This window comes from Notechis scutatus, chromosome 1, assembly GCF_049901735.1.
Source record: "Notechis scutatus isolate UNSWTSFEM ecotype Mainland chromosome 1, rNotScu1.2, whole genome shotgun sequence".
Classification (NCBI taxonomy): Eukaryota; Metazoa; Chordata; class Lepidosauria; order Squamata; family Elapidae; genus Notechis; species Notechis scutatus.
The window spans coordinates 18,433,123-18,452,222 of NC_142009.1; the positions used below are offsets into that span (position 1 = coordinate 18,433,123).

General features: G+C 40.2%; 1 protein-coding gene across 2 annotated transcripts in view; it reads left to right on the forward strand.

Annotated features, from left to right (window-relative positions):
* Nucleotides 1–19,100, forward strand: part of ANKFY1 (ankyrin repeat and FYVE domain containing 1) — a 58,598-nt gene that overhangs the window by 32,539 nt on the left and 6,959 nt on the right. For both annotated transcript variants that reach the window (XM_026672392.2, XM_026672393.2), the window contains exons 9-21: nucleotides 477–545; nucleotides 931–1,130; nucleotides 1,245–1,342; nucleotides 3,392–3,617; nucleotides 4,707–4,805; nucleotides 5,825–5,978; nucleotides 7,657–7,825; nucleotides 9,603–9,721; nucleotides 11,006–11,162; nucleotides 14,256–14,456; nucleotides 15,411–15,587; nucleotides 17,110–17,257; nucleotides 18,576–18,666. In XM_026672392.2, the coding sequence (XP_026528177.1) occupies nucleotides 477–545; nucleotides 931–1,130; nucleotides 1,245–1,342; nucleotides 3,392–3,617; nucleotides 4,707–4,805; nucleotides 5,825–5,978; nucleotides 7,657–7,825; nucleotides 9,603–9,721; nucleotides 11,006–11,162; nucleotides 14,256–14,456; nucleotides 15,411–15,587; nucleotides 17,110–17,257; nucleotides 18,576–18,666 (1,908 nt within the window). The remainder of the gene's footprint in view (nucleotides 1–476; nucleotides 546–930; nucleotides 1,131–1,244; nucleotides 1,343–3,391; nucleotides 3,618–4,706; nucleotides 4,806–5,824; nucleotides 5,979–7,656; nucleotides 7,826–9,602; nucleotides 9,722–11,005; nucleotides 11,163–14,255; nucleotides 14,457–15,410; nucleotides 15,588–17,109; nucleotides 17,258–18,575; nucleotides 18,667–19,100) is intronic.

A 19,100-nucleotide genomic window follows, 5' to 3' on the forward strand; every position in this document is an offset into this window, starting at 1 on the left:
GGATAAGGAGAAGTTACTTGGGTTTCAGATATCATGTTTAAGAATTAAACCTATCAGAAGGAGGCTGCATGAGTTAAAAATGTGAAAACTCAGTTAACCTGTTATTTTTTATTATTATTATTTTTTCTATCCTGTGTTTTTATAGCTTGTAAGCTGCCTAGAGTCGCTGTGAGCAAGTAGGCGGCCATATATGTTTCCTAAATAAATAAAAATAAATTGGATGGCATGTCAAACATTGAAGTGATACCCAAGAAGAACCTTGTTGGAAGATAAGCCTAAAACAAATTGTCTGACTTCTGAACAATATTTAATGATAGTCATATTTTTATGTAGTCATGATATAAATAAAAAAACTGGAGCCAAAAGAAGGAAGGAGTCCCTAATTCTCTCTCCAAGTGTGTTGGGGCTTCTAAATTATGGCAGGTTGCTTTTATGACCTTGCATTTGAAATAACTTTTCCTTCCTTTCTTCCTTAGAACTCCATTGCACTCATCTATTCTTGTGAGAAACGACCAAGTATTCAGTCAGCTGCTGCAGTGCAAACAGTAAGTTTGTGAAAGCCAACAAAATATGGACAAGTTGAGGAAGGTTTATCTGTTGGACTGCTATTTTAAATAATGTCGCTAAGAACCATTTGTTACATTAGGTTACAGCCTGGAAGAATTATTTGCATTTATCAAAAAATTATAATAACAGTTAATCTTATAAGTCATTAAGTTTGTCTGATATTCTTTGGCTCTAAAAATTAAACATTTATTATTATTACTTTCTCCAGAAGGCAGAAAATGCAAAATGTAGCCGTTGAAAGCCCAGCCCAGTAAATAAGGGACAAACATTCCCCCAATAGTAGAAGGTCCTGATTTTCACTATGTTGGAACAAAGACCATATCTCCAGCATGATGGAAAATAAGACTCTGTCGTTCTTCTTAGACTTGATCTGGAACTGAAGGACCACGAAGGAAGTACCGCCCTGTGGCTTGCGGTTCAATATATTACCATGTCTTCTGACCTGTCCGTCAACCCCTTTGAGGATGTTCCTGTGCAAAACGGCAATTATTTTGATGAGAACAGCTTTGCCGCTAGACTCATCCAACGAGGGAGCAATACTGATGCTCCAGATACAGTGACAGGTGAGAGAATGCGAGGCTGCCAAGAAATTAAAGAGCGGGGCTTAGCTGGGAGGGCCGGCTGAATTTGTATTTACTGCTCTTAATTTTCCTCTGCTTGTTGGTGGTTGCTTGTAGGAAGCTGCTTGTTACAGAGAGCTGCGGGGGCCGAAAATGAAGCTGCTGCACTGTTCCTAGCCACACACGGGGCCACAGTCAATCACAGGAATAAATGGGTAGGTCTGGAGAAAGGAATACTGAATGCAAAGGATTGTGGTTGGTCTGTCCCAAAGTAGTTGTCGCTGTGGTTCCTTTTGTACCATGTCATGAGATATGGGTCAATACCATGGAAGCTCTTACTGCATAATGTAATGGTAGAAGGTATACAGGTAGTCCTCGACTTAACAACAATTTATTTAGTGACTGTTCGAAGTTATGATCCTGGAAAAAGTGACTTGTGACTGGTTTTCATACTCAGGACCATTGCAGCATCCCCGTGGTCACATGATCAAAATTCAGATGCTTGGCAACTGGCTCATATTTATGACGGTTGCAGCGTCCTGGAGTTATGCGATCACTTTTTGCAACTTTCTGATCAGCAAAGTCCATGGGGAAGCCAGATTCACTTAACCATGTTACTAATTTAACAGCTGTAGTGATTCACTTAATAACTGTGGCAAGGAAGGTCATAAAATGGGGCAAACGCCACTTAACAATGGTCTCACTTAGCAACAAAAATTTTGGACTCCATTGTGGTCGTAAGCCAAGGACTAGCTGTATTGTTGTTAGAGAGTAAATAATATGCCTTGATTTCATCCTCAGTCACATCTCGTAATCAACAACCAAAAGACCCAAGCATTTAATTCTTTAATCCTGCCATTTGTGTAATAGCAATAGCACTTAAACTTATATACCACTTTATAGTGCTTTATAGTACTTTTTCTAAGTGGTTTACAGAATCAGCATATTGCCCCCAACAATCTGGGTGTCAGGACTCCAACATGCACCCCCTTTTTAGTTGACACTGGGTCCTCATTTTACTGACCTCAGAAGGATGGAAGCTTGAAGCCTGGTGGGATTCGATCTGCCAAATTGCAGGCAGCTGGCTGTCAACAGAAGTAGTTTGCAGTACTGCACTCTAACCGCTGCACCACCAAGGCTCGTAATGCATCTCCTGATCATATGTGAGACCATCCAGGGCAGTTTTATTTATTTCCTTAGCAATATGTCTACCTCTGTATGATGTGTGTTGTTCATCCTTCAGCAAGGTTCCTTGAATGGCATCCTGATCTGAATAATAAAAAAAAAGTTTTTACATTTAAAAGATACAGTGCACAAGAAAAAGGGGAAGGAGGAAGAAAACAGCTCAGATAGAAATACATACATTACTGGGTTTTTAAAAAAATTTTATGGTGGAATGAAAACAATTCAAGTAACCTTGTTTGATTCCTTTCAATTTCTTGCAAAATACTTGGAGCCCTTGACTAACGACTAGTTGTTTAGCAACTGTTCAAAGTTATGATGCCCCCCAAGAAGGGCCATCATTTTTGGCTTCAAAGTTTCAGTGATGGTTGCCTGCCCTGCAGTTACATGTTTGCATTTTGGGTGCTTGGCAACTGACCCACATTTACTACCATTTGCAGTGGTCTGCAAGGACATGATCACAATTTATGACATTTTTTTTTTTTTTGCCAGAAATTGATGTTCACTTCTGGTTTCTGACAAAAAAAAAAAATGCCCATTACAGAAAATGGGTTTACTTAACAATGCAATGTTTGTTTTACAACCTCCGTGGTTGCTTAATGACTGCCAACAAAAAGTTATAAAATTGAGTTGGTCATGTGATCACCCACCTAACAACTGGCACAATTCACGGCCATAATTTTCAGATTCAGTTATGGTTGTAAGTTGAGGACTACCTGTACGATAGCCTGGCTGCCTTTAACTGGCCATTGAGAATCCAAGGCTGCTGCTGAGAATATAATTGTTTGTCTTTCTCTGGTGTGAAGCCCAGCTGTGGTAGGGGGTGGTTGTTTTTTGGAGGGGATTAGGGGAGGGTGGTATAGAAGGCAGGCCATACAATCAGATGAACTCACATCTGTCTTCAGAAACAATTCATCCCAGGTTCAGATTAGATTGATGATAGCAAAGTTCATGTCAGCATGTGACACTTGAGGTCTGGGCTGCTTAGCTCTGGGAAGTCTTTTTCAGGAGCTTACCGCCCCCCCCCCTCCCAATTCTCCCAGCAGATGCCTTTCATTTCTCCAACTTTTCTTTTTTTAAAGGGTGAAACGTCGCTGCACACAGCCTGCCAGCACGGTCTAGCCAATCTCACAGCTGAGTTGCTGCAACAGGGAGCTAACCCAAATATCCAGACAGAGAAAGCAGCACCTGCCCCAAAGGGGACTGTCATGCCTGGCACTGCGGATAGTGTTAGTTTGCAAACTCCTCTTCATATGGCAATAGCCTATAACCACCCAGACGTGGTATCGGTCATCCTGGAGCAAAAAGGTAAGATGTTCAGTGAAGCTTTAGGTACGGAGTTGCTCACCGGAAAGCATCAGAGTAGAATGAATAAAACCAAGGAGTAGGAAAAGGGTCACCTGGAAGAGGTTCGCTTGAGAGTTCAAGAAAAGAACCAAGAGGAGAAATCTGAGAAGGTGATGAAAATAACAGAGTTGGAAAGAACCTTGGAGGTCTTTTAGCCCAATTCCCTGCTCAAGCAGGAAATCCTATACTATTCCAGACAAATCAAATCAAAAAGGAGACTGGGAATTTATACTTCTCTCTGTTAAATGAGAGAGTGGGGGCCATAAAAGGAGATCTCTTAACAACTTGGTCCAGAGCAGAGGTGAACAACCTTTATGATTGAGAGAGTATCCTCAACACTTTTTTTGTGGAGAGAAAAGATCACAGGAGTAGCATAACTCAATTTATGACTGTAATTGGGACCAGGATTTCTCTTGCTAAGGAAGATGGTTGTTAAATGAGTCATACCCAGTTTTATGCTACAGCTAAGCAAATCACTGCAGTTGTTAAATGAATCATATAGCTAACTTCACCATTACCTTGTTTAGAAATGGAAATTCTGGTTCCAATTGTATTTGTAAGTATATGATCAGATTGAGACATCCTGCTTTTTGAACAGTAGTTTCCATTTTATATTTACAGCTTGCAAGGACCACCTATAAGTTCTAGAATTCCCAGCTGTGAATATAAAATGGAAGCTACTGTTCAAAAAGCAGGATGTCTCAATCTGATCATTTAAAGCAAAAGGATCTTATTTAGCCCTTCTCAGTCTGGCTCCAAACAGATAGATTAGGACTGCAAAACTCAGAATTCTCAACCAGGATGACCTTTATGATGGTTGAATGACAGATTATGAAAATTAAATGGAAGATGATATGTTCAAGTTAAAAAAATAAAAAAAAAACTTATAAAGAAAAGAAAATTAAAGACTAATATATCTGGATTCCAGGTCAAGCTAGGATGCTATGGATTTTGACGAAGAGTTTTGAAAATTGTAATCCACAACATACTTTAGCACGTTAAGTTAGAATGTTTAGAGAAACCTGAGTTTTATTTTTTGGTTTTTTTTAGCTAACGCTCTTCACGCGACCAACAACTTGCAAATCATTCCAGACTTCAGTCTCAAGGATTCTAGAGATCAGACTGTGCTAGGATTAGCATTGTGGACAGGTAAGGATTGAAACAAGCATGATATCAGTATGGTAGGTTGAGGAGGCTTTATTTTGCAAAATAAAAGCAAGTGTCGTTTTAGAAATTAAGGATATTGTCCAGGCAATCAATCAAACGATTCACCAAGAAAGACTTTTCTGTGCTGTCTCGATTGAAATGAATGAGAGTTTAAAGCACTATCCAACCTGATGTTTTAAATCCTGTTTTCAAATGCAGAGGAGGTTTAGTTATTTCATGTCATTACCCACCCTTTATTCTTTACAAGTGGTGGCTCAGCAGGACGAGTTTGCTAGCGTGTTCTCTGAAACGGTTAGCTTTTGCAAGCCGAGGCACTTGTGGGCAGAGATACATCCTAAAAAGCTGGTGAGGTCAGGGTCGAAAAAAAGAAGCTGCCAGGAGAGAAAAAAAATGGTTTCATTTAAATTTCATTTACATTTCAATTAAATACAGTTTATGATTTTACAGAGAGAGAGAGAGGAAGAGAGAGAACGAGAACATTTTCCCCTAACATCCCCTTAAAAATTCAAATTCAGTGGCAGCTTTTGGGAGCATCTAGAGCAGGAGTCCCAACCTTTTTGGTTCCACGGACTGACAGCGGTGGCGGCTTCAGTGGCGGCAGGTGGAATGGTTTTGTGTATCCAACCTAAATCCTGTGCATGCACAAATGAAACCCTCCCTCCCTCCCACCCCTGGTTCAGCAGCTCGGTAATAGTCTAGAGACATTTGACAGCTAACAGAATTCTATATGTGAACTTGGGACTTAAGCACAAAATAATCTTTACTAATTTTGTACTTTCCAGGTATGCTGACCTTGAGCACATAAAATCTAGCTATCATGTACCCCTAAACACTTGGAAGGTTCTGGGCTTTCTGATGCTGAATTTAAAATAATTAAAATAGTTAACAAGTAAACTACATCTTAGGAATGTTATTGAAAACCTGGACTGGGAAGCTGTCTTAGGTTCACCCAAGCTCCTTAGATTAAAAATGCCATAAATTTCTTGCCCTTTTCCCATCAGGTATGCACAAGATTGCAGCTCAACTCCTGGGCTCTGGAGCCTCCATCAATGACACGATGTCGGACGGACAGACTCTGCTACACATGGCAATACAGAGACAGGATAGCAAGAGTGCCTTGTTCCTCCTAGAGCATCAAGCCGATATCAGTGTCAGGTAATAAGAGGAGGGAATTACTTCTGTATTTGCAAGAAACTCTTGGCAGGCTTTCAGAATTCAATTTTTAGGCTCCAAGCAGATGAGGGGAACCAGCCCAAGAATCCATTTTATTAAATTAATTGTCTGCCGGTTAAATATCAAAAAATTTCTCATAGCTGACTTGAGTCTTTTGACCATCTCCATGCCGTAGACCAGTGGTGGCTAACCTTTTGGGGCTTCTGTGGCAAAAATTGTGGGCTCGCTCACGCGCGCGCACACTCATGTGCCAGCACCCAGAAGGCAATGTGTGCACACACACTCTTGCCCCCTGCACATACGTGTGCAACCCCCCTCCGCCGCCCCCTCACCTGCACTGCGCCTCCCAGCTGATTTTCGGCCCATTTGAGGCCTTTTTGGGCCTTCCAGTGGCTTGAGGACAGCTTCTGCAGCCTTTGCAGGGCAAAAAATAGGCCTGTTTTGTTACTTCCGATATTACAGGAAGTGACGAAGCGGACTTATTTTTCGGCCTGCAAAGGCTGCAGAAGCTGTCCTCAAACAGGCCAAAAATCAGCTGTGAGGTGTGCACATGCACAGTGAAGTAAGTTTCCCTGCAGCTCGCGTGCCGGCACAAATGGGCACGCATGTCATAGGTTTGCCACCACGGCCCTAGACATTTTGAGGGGCTCATTTTTAAAATGCTCTTATAATGGTGTTATTTTTTGTAACTGTGGATGCATATTTTTGTTTCCATTGAGAGATTCAGTAACTGAGACAATATTACACAAGCCAGAATTTTCCAGAAGTGCCTTTTTGTCAGAAAATGTATTTTTTTAAATGTACTTAGGTGTATTAAGGTAGACCAATGGATTTGCTATTTCTTTTGTTTCCCATTGAAAATTGTAGGAATGTATGCATTATTGAGAGTTTGTTCTTACATGGTAAGAGACAAACAGCCAGAGGCCAGGACCAGGAATCCAGGTCTCCTGCTCAGGCAAGAGATTTAAAAAAATAATTAACTAGAATTTCAGTATAACATACAGAATTACTAAAGGCTAGGGTTAGCACTTGTTTTACATGAAGAAAGCTCTACCTTTAACTTCTGGCATTGTCTGTGGAAAAGGCCTTGGGTAATAGGAGGTAGATGGGCAGGAACATGTATGAAATCTTGGAGCACAACTCATTCTTTATAGAGCAGTTAGTGTGAGCAGATGGACTTTTCATTTTCAAGAACAGCAAATGTACAATAGTTCTCCAATCATATTCTCCAATTTATCTAGTTGAAATAATAATTATTACAAACATGGAGAACTTAATGTTTAGCTTTTTTTACTGCTTTTCAGATAATGAGAACTACATGAGCATTTATGGGGTTTGCCACTGTTTTGAAAGCAAAATACTTACAGGGTTTTTGAAAGGTTTTGAGGGTCACCTCTCAATAACATCTAAGGATAACATCTAATTAAAGAGTCATTTCATACAATTACTCCTTGCTGCTAACTTGTATAATAATTTTCCCCTTCTGTGTCACTACAAAGTGCAGTTCTGCTGCATGTTTTGATAAACACTTGTTTGTGATCCCAGAGGGAAACCAATTAAGGGGTGGAATTGTGATTATATTAATCAGGTATTGAGTAGTAAGGATTTCCTGTCAGAAGTAAAAGTCTAAGAAATAGAGTTTACATTGCCTTTATCACAGGACTCAAGATGGAGAGACAGCTCTTCAGCTAGCTATCAAAAACCAGCTACCCTTGGTAGTTGATGCAATCTGCACCAGAGGAGCAGACATGTCTGTGCCAGATGAGAAGGGGAACCCTCCCCTCTGGCTTGCCCTTGAAAATAATCTGGAAGATATTGCTTCAACACTGGTAAGAGGGAATGGAACTGATAAAGTTAAGAATAAATGTTACAATCTTAAGTATTTTGAAAAACCTCCAGCAATGGAGCACCCACAACTCCGGGAGGCAAGCTATTCTACTGATTAATTGTTCTCATTTCAGAAAATTTCTCCTTACTTCTAGGTTGGATCTCTCTTTAACAAGCTTCCACCCATTACTTCTTGTCCTGTCCTCTGATGCTTTGGAGAATAAGTTAATCCCCTCTTCTTGTGACAGCCTCTCACGTACCAGAAGGCCATTATCATGTTCCCTCTAATTCTTCTGATAGGCTAGACCTGTGATGGCCAACCTATGCCACGCATTCCGGAAGTGGCATGCAGAGCCATCTCTCCGGGCATGCCAGTTCCGGCCAGTTCTAGCGTATATATGTGTGCTGGCCAGCTGGTCTTCACGTGCGCGGGACTGCCAGAAACTGGAAGAGCAGTTCCCTGGAGTGCATGTGCACGCCTGGGCAGCTGGTCTTCACACACGCATGCACTTTAGAAACCGGATGACCAGGTGGCTGGCGCGCATATGTGCACCGGGAAGCTAAGCTTCCGGTTTCTGGCACTCCCACGCACGTGCGTTGGGGAGCTGCTCTTATGGTTTCTGGTGCGTGTGCACACGCTCCTGTTTCAGAGCTTGGTGCCAAAAAGCTAGACCCAGGGGTGGGATTCTACCAGTTCGCACCTATTCACTAGAACCGGTTGTTAACATTCTAAGCAGTTTGGAGAACTGGTTGTTAGAAGATATTACTGGCCTAATCCTGTAAGGAAGGCAGGAAGGAAACATTCTGGTGTTGCTTACAGAAACTGCCTCTCCATTAACCCTTATTACATTCTTGGCCGGACTAGACTTCCTGTCTCAGGAACTTCTCTGGAGTTTTTTTTCCTTCCTTTGCTGGTACTTTGCTTGTGTGGAGTGACCATTCAAAGTTACAATGGCACTGAAAAAAGTGACTTATGACCATTTTTCACACTTACAACTGTTGCAGTCATGAGAGGCCAGGCGAGGAGATGCGTGCCTCGATGTGAGTGATATTGAGTTGGCCACACCCAGCCAATAACCAAGCCACATCCACCCAGTAACATGACCACCAAACCACACCCATCAACTAAGCTATGCCCTTAGAACCGGTTGTTAAAAAATTTGAATCCCACCCCTGGCTAGACCTATCTAGCTCCCTCACCTGTACACCATACAATTTAGCCCCCAGACCCTTATCTTTGTTGCTTTTCTTTGCATGCTATCTAGGCTCTCAGCATCTTTAGTGTATCATGCCGACCAGAACTGTACACAGTATTGCAAGTGTAGCCTCACTAGTGAGGTATAAAGTGGTACTATCATTTCTCATGATCTTGATGCTATCTCTCCGTTGATGCAGCCTACAACTATGTTGGCTTTTTTGGCAGCTGAAGCTGCTGGCTCATACTTAAGTGGTGGTCCAATAGGCCCCTTATATCCATCTCACAGTTACTACTGTTGAGCCAGGTACCACCTATTCTATACCTGTGTATTTGATTTTTTCCTGCCTAAGTTCAGGAAAGTACATTTTAATAGAGACCAAATAAATAAATGCAATTTTCAAGGTTGAACAGCCTGCATACTCTTTGTTTATATATATACGCATAAGAAAGGCAGATTATGATATAAAGATGTCTGTTTTTCATTCCAGAAGTCACTTCTCTATGTTTAAGACTTTTTGTTAAAAAAAAAAAAGTCATACATTTTCATATGTTGAATGTATCCCTTTATCTCTTGCTTGCAGGTAAGGCACGGCTGTGATGCAACTTGCTGGGGCCCAGGACCAAGTGGTTGTTTACAGACATTGCTGCACCGGGCCATTGACGAGAACAGCGAACAGATTGCCTGCTTCTTGATCCGCAGGTCGGGGGTGGGGGAACCCCATAGTACAAAAGTTTACAGAATTTTGTGTTGCAATTTATATGATTATCCTATAAATCCAGCCATTCCTGGTTCACCATAAACTGGTTTTGCTGAAAACCAAAGTAAATGCTGGTTTTCCGCAAAATTGTCATAAAATGCGATCGTGTGACCATGGGGCACTGAGAAGTGCTGTAAATGGTGGCCAATTGCCCAGTACCTTACATGCAGTCACGTGACAGAACTGGGTCGGAAGTATTCCTAGACAGGTCCTTCACAAACATTGAACAGTCACAAGTTGTGGACTACCTCTATTGGCCACTCTAGACTGATGTGGACACAATTTTGCAGGGCCATTCTGTTTGGGCAGTAGACGAGACCAATGCTTTCAAACAGCTCTCTCCATGCTGTCTCCCAGGCTATTGAGTAGATCCCCAGCTTGGAACCTTGGATCAGCCTGAACAGCAGCCAACTAGTAGTGCTGCAGGAGAGCAGGTTACTCAATGTATTAGGAGAGAGAAAGCCAACGCTCTCCTGTTTCACCACACAGCTCTCTCAGTGCCCATTCAGGCTATTTTTAAATACATCTTTAAGTGCTTTTCTGAAATAGCATTAAAACTCACGTTCAAAAGAAACATAATGAGCTGTTGATCAGCTGTGTTTTTAGAAGGAGGCTTAACGCTATGCCAGAATAATGCTAAACATAAGCCAAAAGAAGCATATCACCTGATTCCCTTTCAAAACACCTGCAGAAAGCACTCATGCAGAAGCAAATGTTCTAGCTGGGTGTCAGAATGTATGTCTCTCCCCAGCTGTGGTGCTACCCTAGTTAAGGAGAGCTGTTGCTGGAGGTTCTTTTGATAGCTGTTGAACCTTGGTTGGATGGGAAGCCAGTATCTCTATCCTTAAAGATCCCTGTACTTTCTAAATAGGGCATTATAATTTCTTGGTGTGGTACAATAATAGGATAGAGCAGGCGTCTCCAACCTTGACAACTTTAAGACTTGTGGACTTCAACTCCCAGAATTTCTCGGCCAGCTTTGCTGGCTGAGGAATTCTGGGATTTGAAGTCCACAAGTCTTAAAGTTGTCAAGGTTGGAGAGCCCTGGGATAGAGATCACTAGTATGGGCATGACATTTTATGCAGGTATAGTTCTCTTCCCATTTGAGGACTGGTGGATATCATTTTAACTTTAGCTTTTAAAATGGAGCAAAGTTCCATTTTTTTTTTACAGTCTGGAATTTTGAATGCTTCGGGCTGATCCTTTAATGCTACTTTCTTCCCAGTGGCTGTGATGTGAACAGCCCAAGGCAGCCAGGTGCCAATGGAGAAGGTGATGAGGAGGCTCATGACAGACAGACGCCATTACACTTGGCAGCTTGCTGGGGACTTGAAGAAACTGTACAATGCCTTCTGGAGTTTGGTGCCAGCGTAAATGCACAGGTATGTGAGAAAAGTTATAACAGTTCAGCTTCTGCTGGCACCCCTTTTTTCATTGCTGTTATGCTAATTTCTTTGCACCTGCTCTTTGAATCTTTCCTTATGGACAATTGCTTTGAAAATATTCTGCTTCTATATTGTGGTCAGGTTTATCATTTCAGTCAAGAACCCAGTCCTTTCCTATAAATCCACCCTTGCTTGCTTATCAGATCTGTCCTTCAGTTGGAAACTAGCTAAATACTTTCTATTCTTTAAATTAGGTGAGGCTACAGGTTAAATTGACTCATTTGTCTCACTCTCCTGGGTACATTTTTGAATATGTGACCCACTGATGTATAATTGTAGCATAAATAGCCACATTTACAGGTCATTGTTACTGTTACTTTATTGATGCATGCTTGTTTGTTTCAAACAACATAAGAAATATAAAGTTGGGTTTGATACAGGCTGAATTGGGTGGAAACAAGGATCACAGTGGTGCTGCGTATACAAAGAAGCTGTGATTTTCTAGTTCTTTTTTTTATTTTAGAAGAGAATGCTGTTTGTTTAGCACTTTGAAAATGACATTAAGTCTCTTTTAGAATTTACATGGCAGTTTAGGTGTGCTTCAAAATGGGAGCAACTGTGTGAAGGGTTGAGTAGGTCTGTTTTGAAAGGGCTTTGGGGAATGGAGTCCAAATGGGTTTAGAGCTTTTGGGACTTCTGGTTTGAGCTTCTTCGGCAACAGACCGAAGCCTCGTTTCTGCAAGGCTTCGATCCGTGCTCGCCGCTGGAGCGCCCCGAGCCGGCTGGTTTCGGGGCTAAGCCACCCCGTAGAGGTGGTGAAGAAGGGGGAGACTGCCTGCAGGGTTGAGGAGAGCTGCATCTCTCCTCCCCAGCTGGCCATTACTCCCTTTCCCGAAGGCGGTTGTAGCAGTGGTCAGAAATGGCCACCACAAAGAAGAACTCGACTGGAAAAGAATGTGCAGGAGGAAGATAAGAAGAGAAAGTTTTGGTTGACCGGGTCAAACAGCAAAAGCAACAAATAAGGTACCCTGGAATTGAAACTATTAAAAAAAACAATAACATTGTTCCCTAAGAAGATTTTTAAGCTGCGAAGGAAAGAGAAAAGGGAAAAGATTTGGGTTTTTTTTCTCCTTTTCCTATACTGACAGATAAGAGACTTAAGCAAGAAATTGGAAAAAAATCCACTTTGACATTAATAGACATTTAATGCTGAAAATAAAAAGTCAAAGGGATAATAAAGATTTCTGGATAATCAAAAGTTTTTGAAAACAGGAAAGGAGAGAAAAAGACTGCCTGGAATTAAAAAGAACTTACAGCAAAATCTCAACAAGACTTCCAAAAGATACATTCTAACTGAAATATCGCAACAAAAACCCCAGGAAGAGAAAGTGGAAAAAGAAATAAGAAGATATAACTCGGGACTATTTGGATTACTTGATGATTTCTGGATTTTTGGTTATTGTATTTGAATGACTAAAATCAATCGGGTGGTTGTTTAAAACTGTTTAAAATGGCTCCACTTTTAGAAGAACTGAAAATGGAACTTAAAAAGTACAAATAAGATGCACAAGAAGGGAGAGGTTCTTTTGGCTTCGTATTGCAGTTTTTAGAAATGGAGATTTGGAATTATGAGAAAGAACAAGAAATGCCTGCAGAACAAGAAGATTGCGACAAATTAAGAAGCCATCTTTAATGAACAAGTAATCTTAGGTGGGGGGAAAAAAGGAAAGGGGGGAAAGAGAATGGAAAGTTTAAGATTGGGAAAAACAACTCCAAAAAAAAAAATAGAGTGAAAAATAAGTATAAAATCAGAAAGCAACAGAAGAGGGAAATGCAGAAGAGAGAAGTAGAGAGACAAGGGGGTAAAAAGGGGAGGGAGAAGATGAGAGGGAAGAAAGAAAGGAAAAGAAGTTATAAAGGACAGAAACAAAATATAGAGAAACAGGGCCTATTTAGAGATAATGGGTGAAAATTTAATGGAAAAGGATTCTGCAAAGGTACATAAGATAGTATTGTTATATTAGAAACAGAAATAATTTTAGAAAATATGAAACAATGTATGATTAAAATGTGTGATAAAATAGCTATCGTAATTCAGTGGAATGCTTGTCAATAAATAAATGTAACAAAATGAATATTTAATGATTTACAAAACATGTGAAAAGAAATAAGGGAAAATTAATTATGGAGATGATATGTGTCTTTAAGGATATATGATATTTAATTGAAAAGAACTGTTAAAGATGTTAAGATTTTAATGATTATTAATGATAGAACTGAATTGGAATGGAATGAGGGTTTATAATTACATATATTTATAATCCTTTTTTTTAAAGAATATAGTGTGTATTATAAGAATGTACCAAGCAGAATTCAATTGGAAGTTATGTATTATGTATTATATTGAAGGTCATAACCTTAAGGTATATATTGAAGTTTAAATAAGAGTTGAATGGATGTAATTAAAAGATATAAACGTAATTAGTAACTACAGGAGAAAATCTGTTTAATGAGGAAAGATAATATGAAATTGAAACATAACAGACAAAAGTATAAATATAATGATTTGAATTGAGATGAGATAATCAAATAAAATTGAGAAAATTAAAAGAGGGGAAAAACTATATAGAAAATGTAGAATAATATAAGATATGGAATAGAACACAAAAAGGAGCATGAAATTGAGTTTTGTGTCTGTATGAAGAGGTTCAACTCGGGAGCATGCTGTTTTCAAGAAAGATGCTTTACTTGTATTTTGTGTGTGAAAACCCAAATAAAACTTTATTAAAAAACAAACAAACTTGAGAGTTTTAAGCCTTGAGAGCTTTAAGCCTTCAACTCATCAGAATTCCTCCTCCAGTCATGTTAGCTCAGGAATTCTGGTAGTTTGAAGTCCACAAGTCTTAAACTTGCCAAGTTTGAAGGTCCTTGGTTTAGTATTTCAGGTTGCCCATCTGTCCTATCATATTAAGAACCTCTATACTTAATCTATTATCCTATACATTGTAGTATTCCTAGCAAATCTAGCCAATCTGTCCACAAGGCAGATTGGTTATTTGTTTTGCACCACTGACTAAACTTAATTTGTAGGATGCAGAAGGAAAAACCCCCATCCACGTTGCCATTATCAATCAGCACAACACCATTATCCAGATGATGATCTCACACTCTGCCATCCAGCTCAGCTTAAGGGACAGACAAGGGTTGACCCCCTTTGCCTGCGCTATGACGTATAAGAACAACAAGGCAGCGGAAGCAATCCTGAAGCGGGAGCCTGGAGCTGCAGAACAGGTATAAGAGAGCCAAATATGATCTATTAAGCACTTCTATGCAGTCTACCCATTGCAGTGTTAATTCCACAGCTTGATAGTATTCAGTATGCAGGTAAGTGACTCATTTAGGAAATAAAACCTGAGTGAAGCTAGCCCAAAAGTGCTTTTTCAAAAGGGAAACTGGACTTTTTGTTTTTTTCCTTGAAGTTGTCTCGCTTCTCAACTTAAAAGATTCTTCAGCCCTAACCTAAGATTCTGACCAAAGCTGCTTGCGTGAGAAGCGAAATGTCTTCGAGGAAAAAACAAAGTCCAGTTGACTTTTGAAAAAGCACTTTTGGGATAACCGGGACCTGGATGACTGAGAATCTCCATAGACAATGAGTACAACTATTTTGTTTTCCTTGGCCATAAAACCCTCAATTGTCACTTTTGATTGTGAAATCAGCTGTTACAAGAAACAAAAATCCCATCCTTTACTCAAGTAGGAATTTTCTGGGTTTGCTAAGAGATTTGGCTTATCTGTGGGGGTGCCTAAAGCAAGCTGAAATGTTTAAGAAATCTCAGCCTTTTCCCCCCTAGGAGTGCTCATTTAACTGTTATTTAGTAAAAAGAGCTATCTTAAAAAACAACCAAGTTTCTGAGATGTTCTGCACAAAAAGCAGCAGAAACCAAAAGAATCATCGAAGTAGATGGCACATTCCTTCTTTTGCATCCCACTTTTTTTTGCATCCCATCCCCTTTTAACTTTTTTGCATCTACTGTAAGAAACCAGTCAGTTTGCTTTGCAGTGCCAGAATTTTCTGCCAGTTTGAATAGTTGTGGACTATGAAGACTGCTTGCAGGCTAAGCTGAGTCTTACGTTGAAAACACAGGGAATGGATTCTAAAGCACTAACCTTCACAGCTTGCATAATTATGTCTGAAGAAGGATTAAATTATTTCAGTTGACTTAAAATGGTATTTGTTTTGGCTAGGTGGACAATAAAGGTCGGAATTTCCTCCATCTGGCCGTTCAGAATTCAGACATTGAAAGCGTACTCTTCTTGATCAGTGTCCAAGCAGATGTGAATTCCAGAGTCCAGGACACCTCCAAGCTGACACCATTGCACCTTGCTGTTCAGGCCGGCTCTGAAATTATTGTGCGCAATCTGGTATGTGGTGCAAACTTTATTTTCAGATTTTGATGGGGAGAAAGAGCCTTTTTTTTTTTTTTGTCTTAGAGACATTTTTGAAGGAAGAAGATAAATAGTAAACAAAGTAACCATTTCCTCAATGTTAACAACTATTGCAGATTAAACAGAAGAGCAGAAACATTTCTGCAGTGACTTAGGACAAGTCTGTGCTTGTTGACCTGATGCCTCTATGGAGCTTCAAGTGAGCAAACAAAGGATGTTGTCCATTCTTTAACTTGAAACTGATAAATTAGAATTATTTCATCGAATAAGTACTTAAAATCACTGATCATTATTAATTATAAAAAGCATTTAAAAATGATAAAAAAGCAAGCCACAAGACAAAGGGGTGTTAATAATAATGGAGCCATTTCACAAGTTCAGTTGTTCCATGGTCTTCCTGGATTTGATGACCTAACCAGGTCTTAAAGGATGGTTGGAAGTTCAGAAGTGATAGGGCTACTTCACCTCGAGGAAGAGAAGATTTCATAGCGATTGCTGGTTAAAGCAGAGCTTTTTTACTGCAGAGTTGGTACCTGGTGGGCCATGTTTATTCCCACATTTCAATTTATGTGCGCTGTAAGATTTGCCAGAAGCACTTCAGAAATCTATAACTGAGCAGCTAAGCAACATTAGTTGACTTCAAAATCTGATTAGTACTTGGATTTGAGAGCACCAAGAAAGCATTGAACCATAGCACCTCCCAGAGGCAAAAAAAAAAAAGACAAATCATTTCTGTGTTGTTGATAAGGAAGCTCTATCAACCTCTTCATGAGGTCGTCATCTAGCTTGCAAAGAATAAACGCTAGAAAAAGGTTCTCTCCAGCCTTTTTCCCCCTGTCATGCAGAAGCATCTCCTTAAGATGCGGCTGCTGTGAAATGGAAATAGTGTTTTCCTTTGAAGTTAACTGTGCATCCCTTTATTTTAAAACCGTTCCAGCAGGTTGCAACACTTACCAGTTGAGACCTTTCCTACACCCAGAAATGAACTGGGTCAGGCCTGGCTAATATTTGGGTGGTGAGAGCAAAGAAAATCCCAAAGCTGTGGAAAATTGAAATGCATCTTGGAAGAATGGAATAATAAACCGCTTCCTTCTATTGCTGAGAAAACTGCTTTGAGATATATTTGAAGTCATGCACAGTCAAACTTGACTGGAAAGAGGATTTTGTTTTAAAAAAAATCAAAATCATGTAAAATCGAGTAAAGTTGTGCCAAATTGCTTCAATTTGTCATGATTTCAGAACAATTCTTACTGTCAACTGCCGTATGAGCTTTTGGTTTCTTTAATGCACTATAGCCTGCCTTGGTATCTTATTAATAGTAAAAAAGATATTGAATTATTAATAATGGAGTAGATGAATATCAGGGGATCAGGGGTCTCCAACCCTGGCCACTTTAAGACTTGTGGACTTCAACTCCCCTACTCCGGATGATCTGTTACCTACATTTTATTGCTCCTGGAAAAATCCCCCCTTTTCTCGTATGTTCCCTTCCTCGTAGCTGTTGGCAGGTGCCAGAGTCAATGAGTTGAACAAGCATCGCCAGACTGCCCTCCATCTTGCAGCTCAGCAAGACTTGCCCACAATATGCTCCGTCCTTCTGGAGAATGGCATTGACTTCGCTGCTGTGGATGAAAACAAAAACAATGGTATGTCTTGTGAACTCCAAGGTTCATTCCACATTATCCAAGCTCATTTCCCTCTCAGTTTTTCTTAGAGCACTTCCTTGGCTTAAGAAACCACTTTCGTTCTCTTGTGGCACGGTTCTCCCTTTGGGCTCATGGTTACACTTCTGGGCCCCTTTTAGCAGTTTGGAACCAGTTTATTTTGTTGATTAAGGCATCAGGCTAAAAACCAGGAAATCCCACTTTTGGTATGAAAGAGGGCTGGTCACTCACTCTCAGCCCAATCCACCTCACAGGTTGTTGTAGGAAAATAGGAAGAGGAAGGAGTGTTATTTATGTTTGCCACCTCTCTCAGTTGGAGTGGGTGAGTCTTAGTGCAGATGATGCTTAATAGTCCCAAGTAGTAAAAAGAGGATTGTTTGAATTGGCTGCCTTTTTTTAATTAGGCCTTCCCAATGTGGTACGCTCCAGACACATTTTGAGTAGAGGTAGTCCTTGAGTTATGAGTACAATTGAGACCACAATTTCTATTGCTAAGCAAGGTGATTAAATGAATTGTGTTTGATTTTAGAACTTTTTTTTGCCATGGTTGTTAAATGAATTATGCAGTTGTTATGTGAATCCCACTTCCACCATTGACTTTGCTTGCTGGAAGCCAGCTGAGAAGGTCTCAGATGGGGATCACATGACCTCAGGATGCTGCAACCTTTGTAAATACATGCTGTTTACCAAGTGCCCAAATATCGATCACATGACCACAAGGATGCTGCAATGGTTGTAAGCGCGACAACCAGTTACAAATCTTTATAACTTTGAACAGTGGATAGATGAATGGTTGTAAAACAAGGACTACCAATACACCTTGTGGGATGCTAGCCAATATGGCAACTGCAATAAACCTCGACATTTTAACATTTTAAGTCTGGCATTGCTTCTTACAGCAATGAAGGAAATTATTTGTAGTGTATAGCTTTGCAGCTCCTGAGCCATTTTTTGAAACCATAGAGCTCCTCTGAAATCTGACAACTGAAAAAGCTAATTTTGCCAGCATTTTTATATATTCCCCCTCAAACAACAATATTTTGATACCAGACAGAGCAGAGACACCCCAGCATTACCACTGTAGCCCTTGTAAGTTGGGGAAAAGCAGCTCCCCAAGGAAAAAGGTTTCCTATCTTTGCTGGGGTTTGATACAAGAAAGATGGTCGTATAAGTTTGCATGTTAAATAAATAGCAATAATAACACGGAATCTAAACTTTGCTTTTAAGTGTCAGTGAAAATCATGTGCAGATCTTTTTTTAGGTTCTCTTTGAATCCTGCCTTTTTCTTGTCAAAATTTAGCTCTCCACTTGGCGGTCATGCATGGACGTCTGTCAAACATTCGTGTCCTTCTGACAGAGTGTAATATAGATGCAGAAGCCATTAATGCCAGGTAAGAACAACCTTTTTTGTCTTTGTATTAGCTGGGGTTTTTGTAGCACTGAAAACTATTCAAGAGTGGGTCAAAAGCAAGGCTAAACAAATATCTTTGAATGGGTGGTACTTTTTCCTTAGCCAATAAGGTTGCTTCAAATTTAGGAGGGTTTCCAAACTCATGCTCTTAATAGGTCTGTGTGTATGTGTTTACACTCACACGTGATTGCCACATTTTCATACCTGTCATTTTATCTGACCTTGGATTTTCAGACTGTGTCAGAGTGCGCGGTTATGCAATTCTACTGGCAAAAGTAGCTGTGTGTTAAGTAACCAGGCTTTCTTAGCAAGGCTTCTCTGGAGGAAAGGTAGAAAGAATTGTTTCAGGGACATATGAAATAGACCTTCTTTTCCTAGTCTTTAGAATTTTTTCATTATGAGCACTTACCGAAA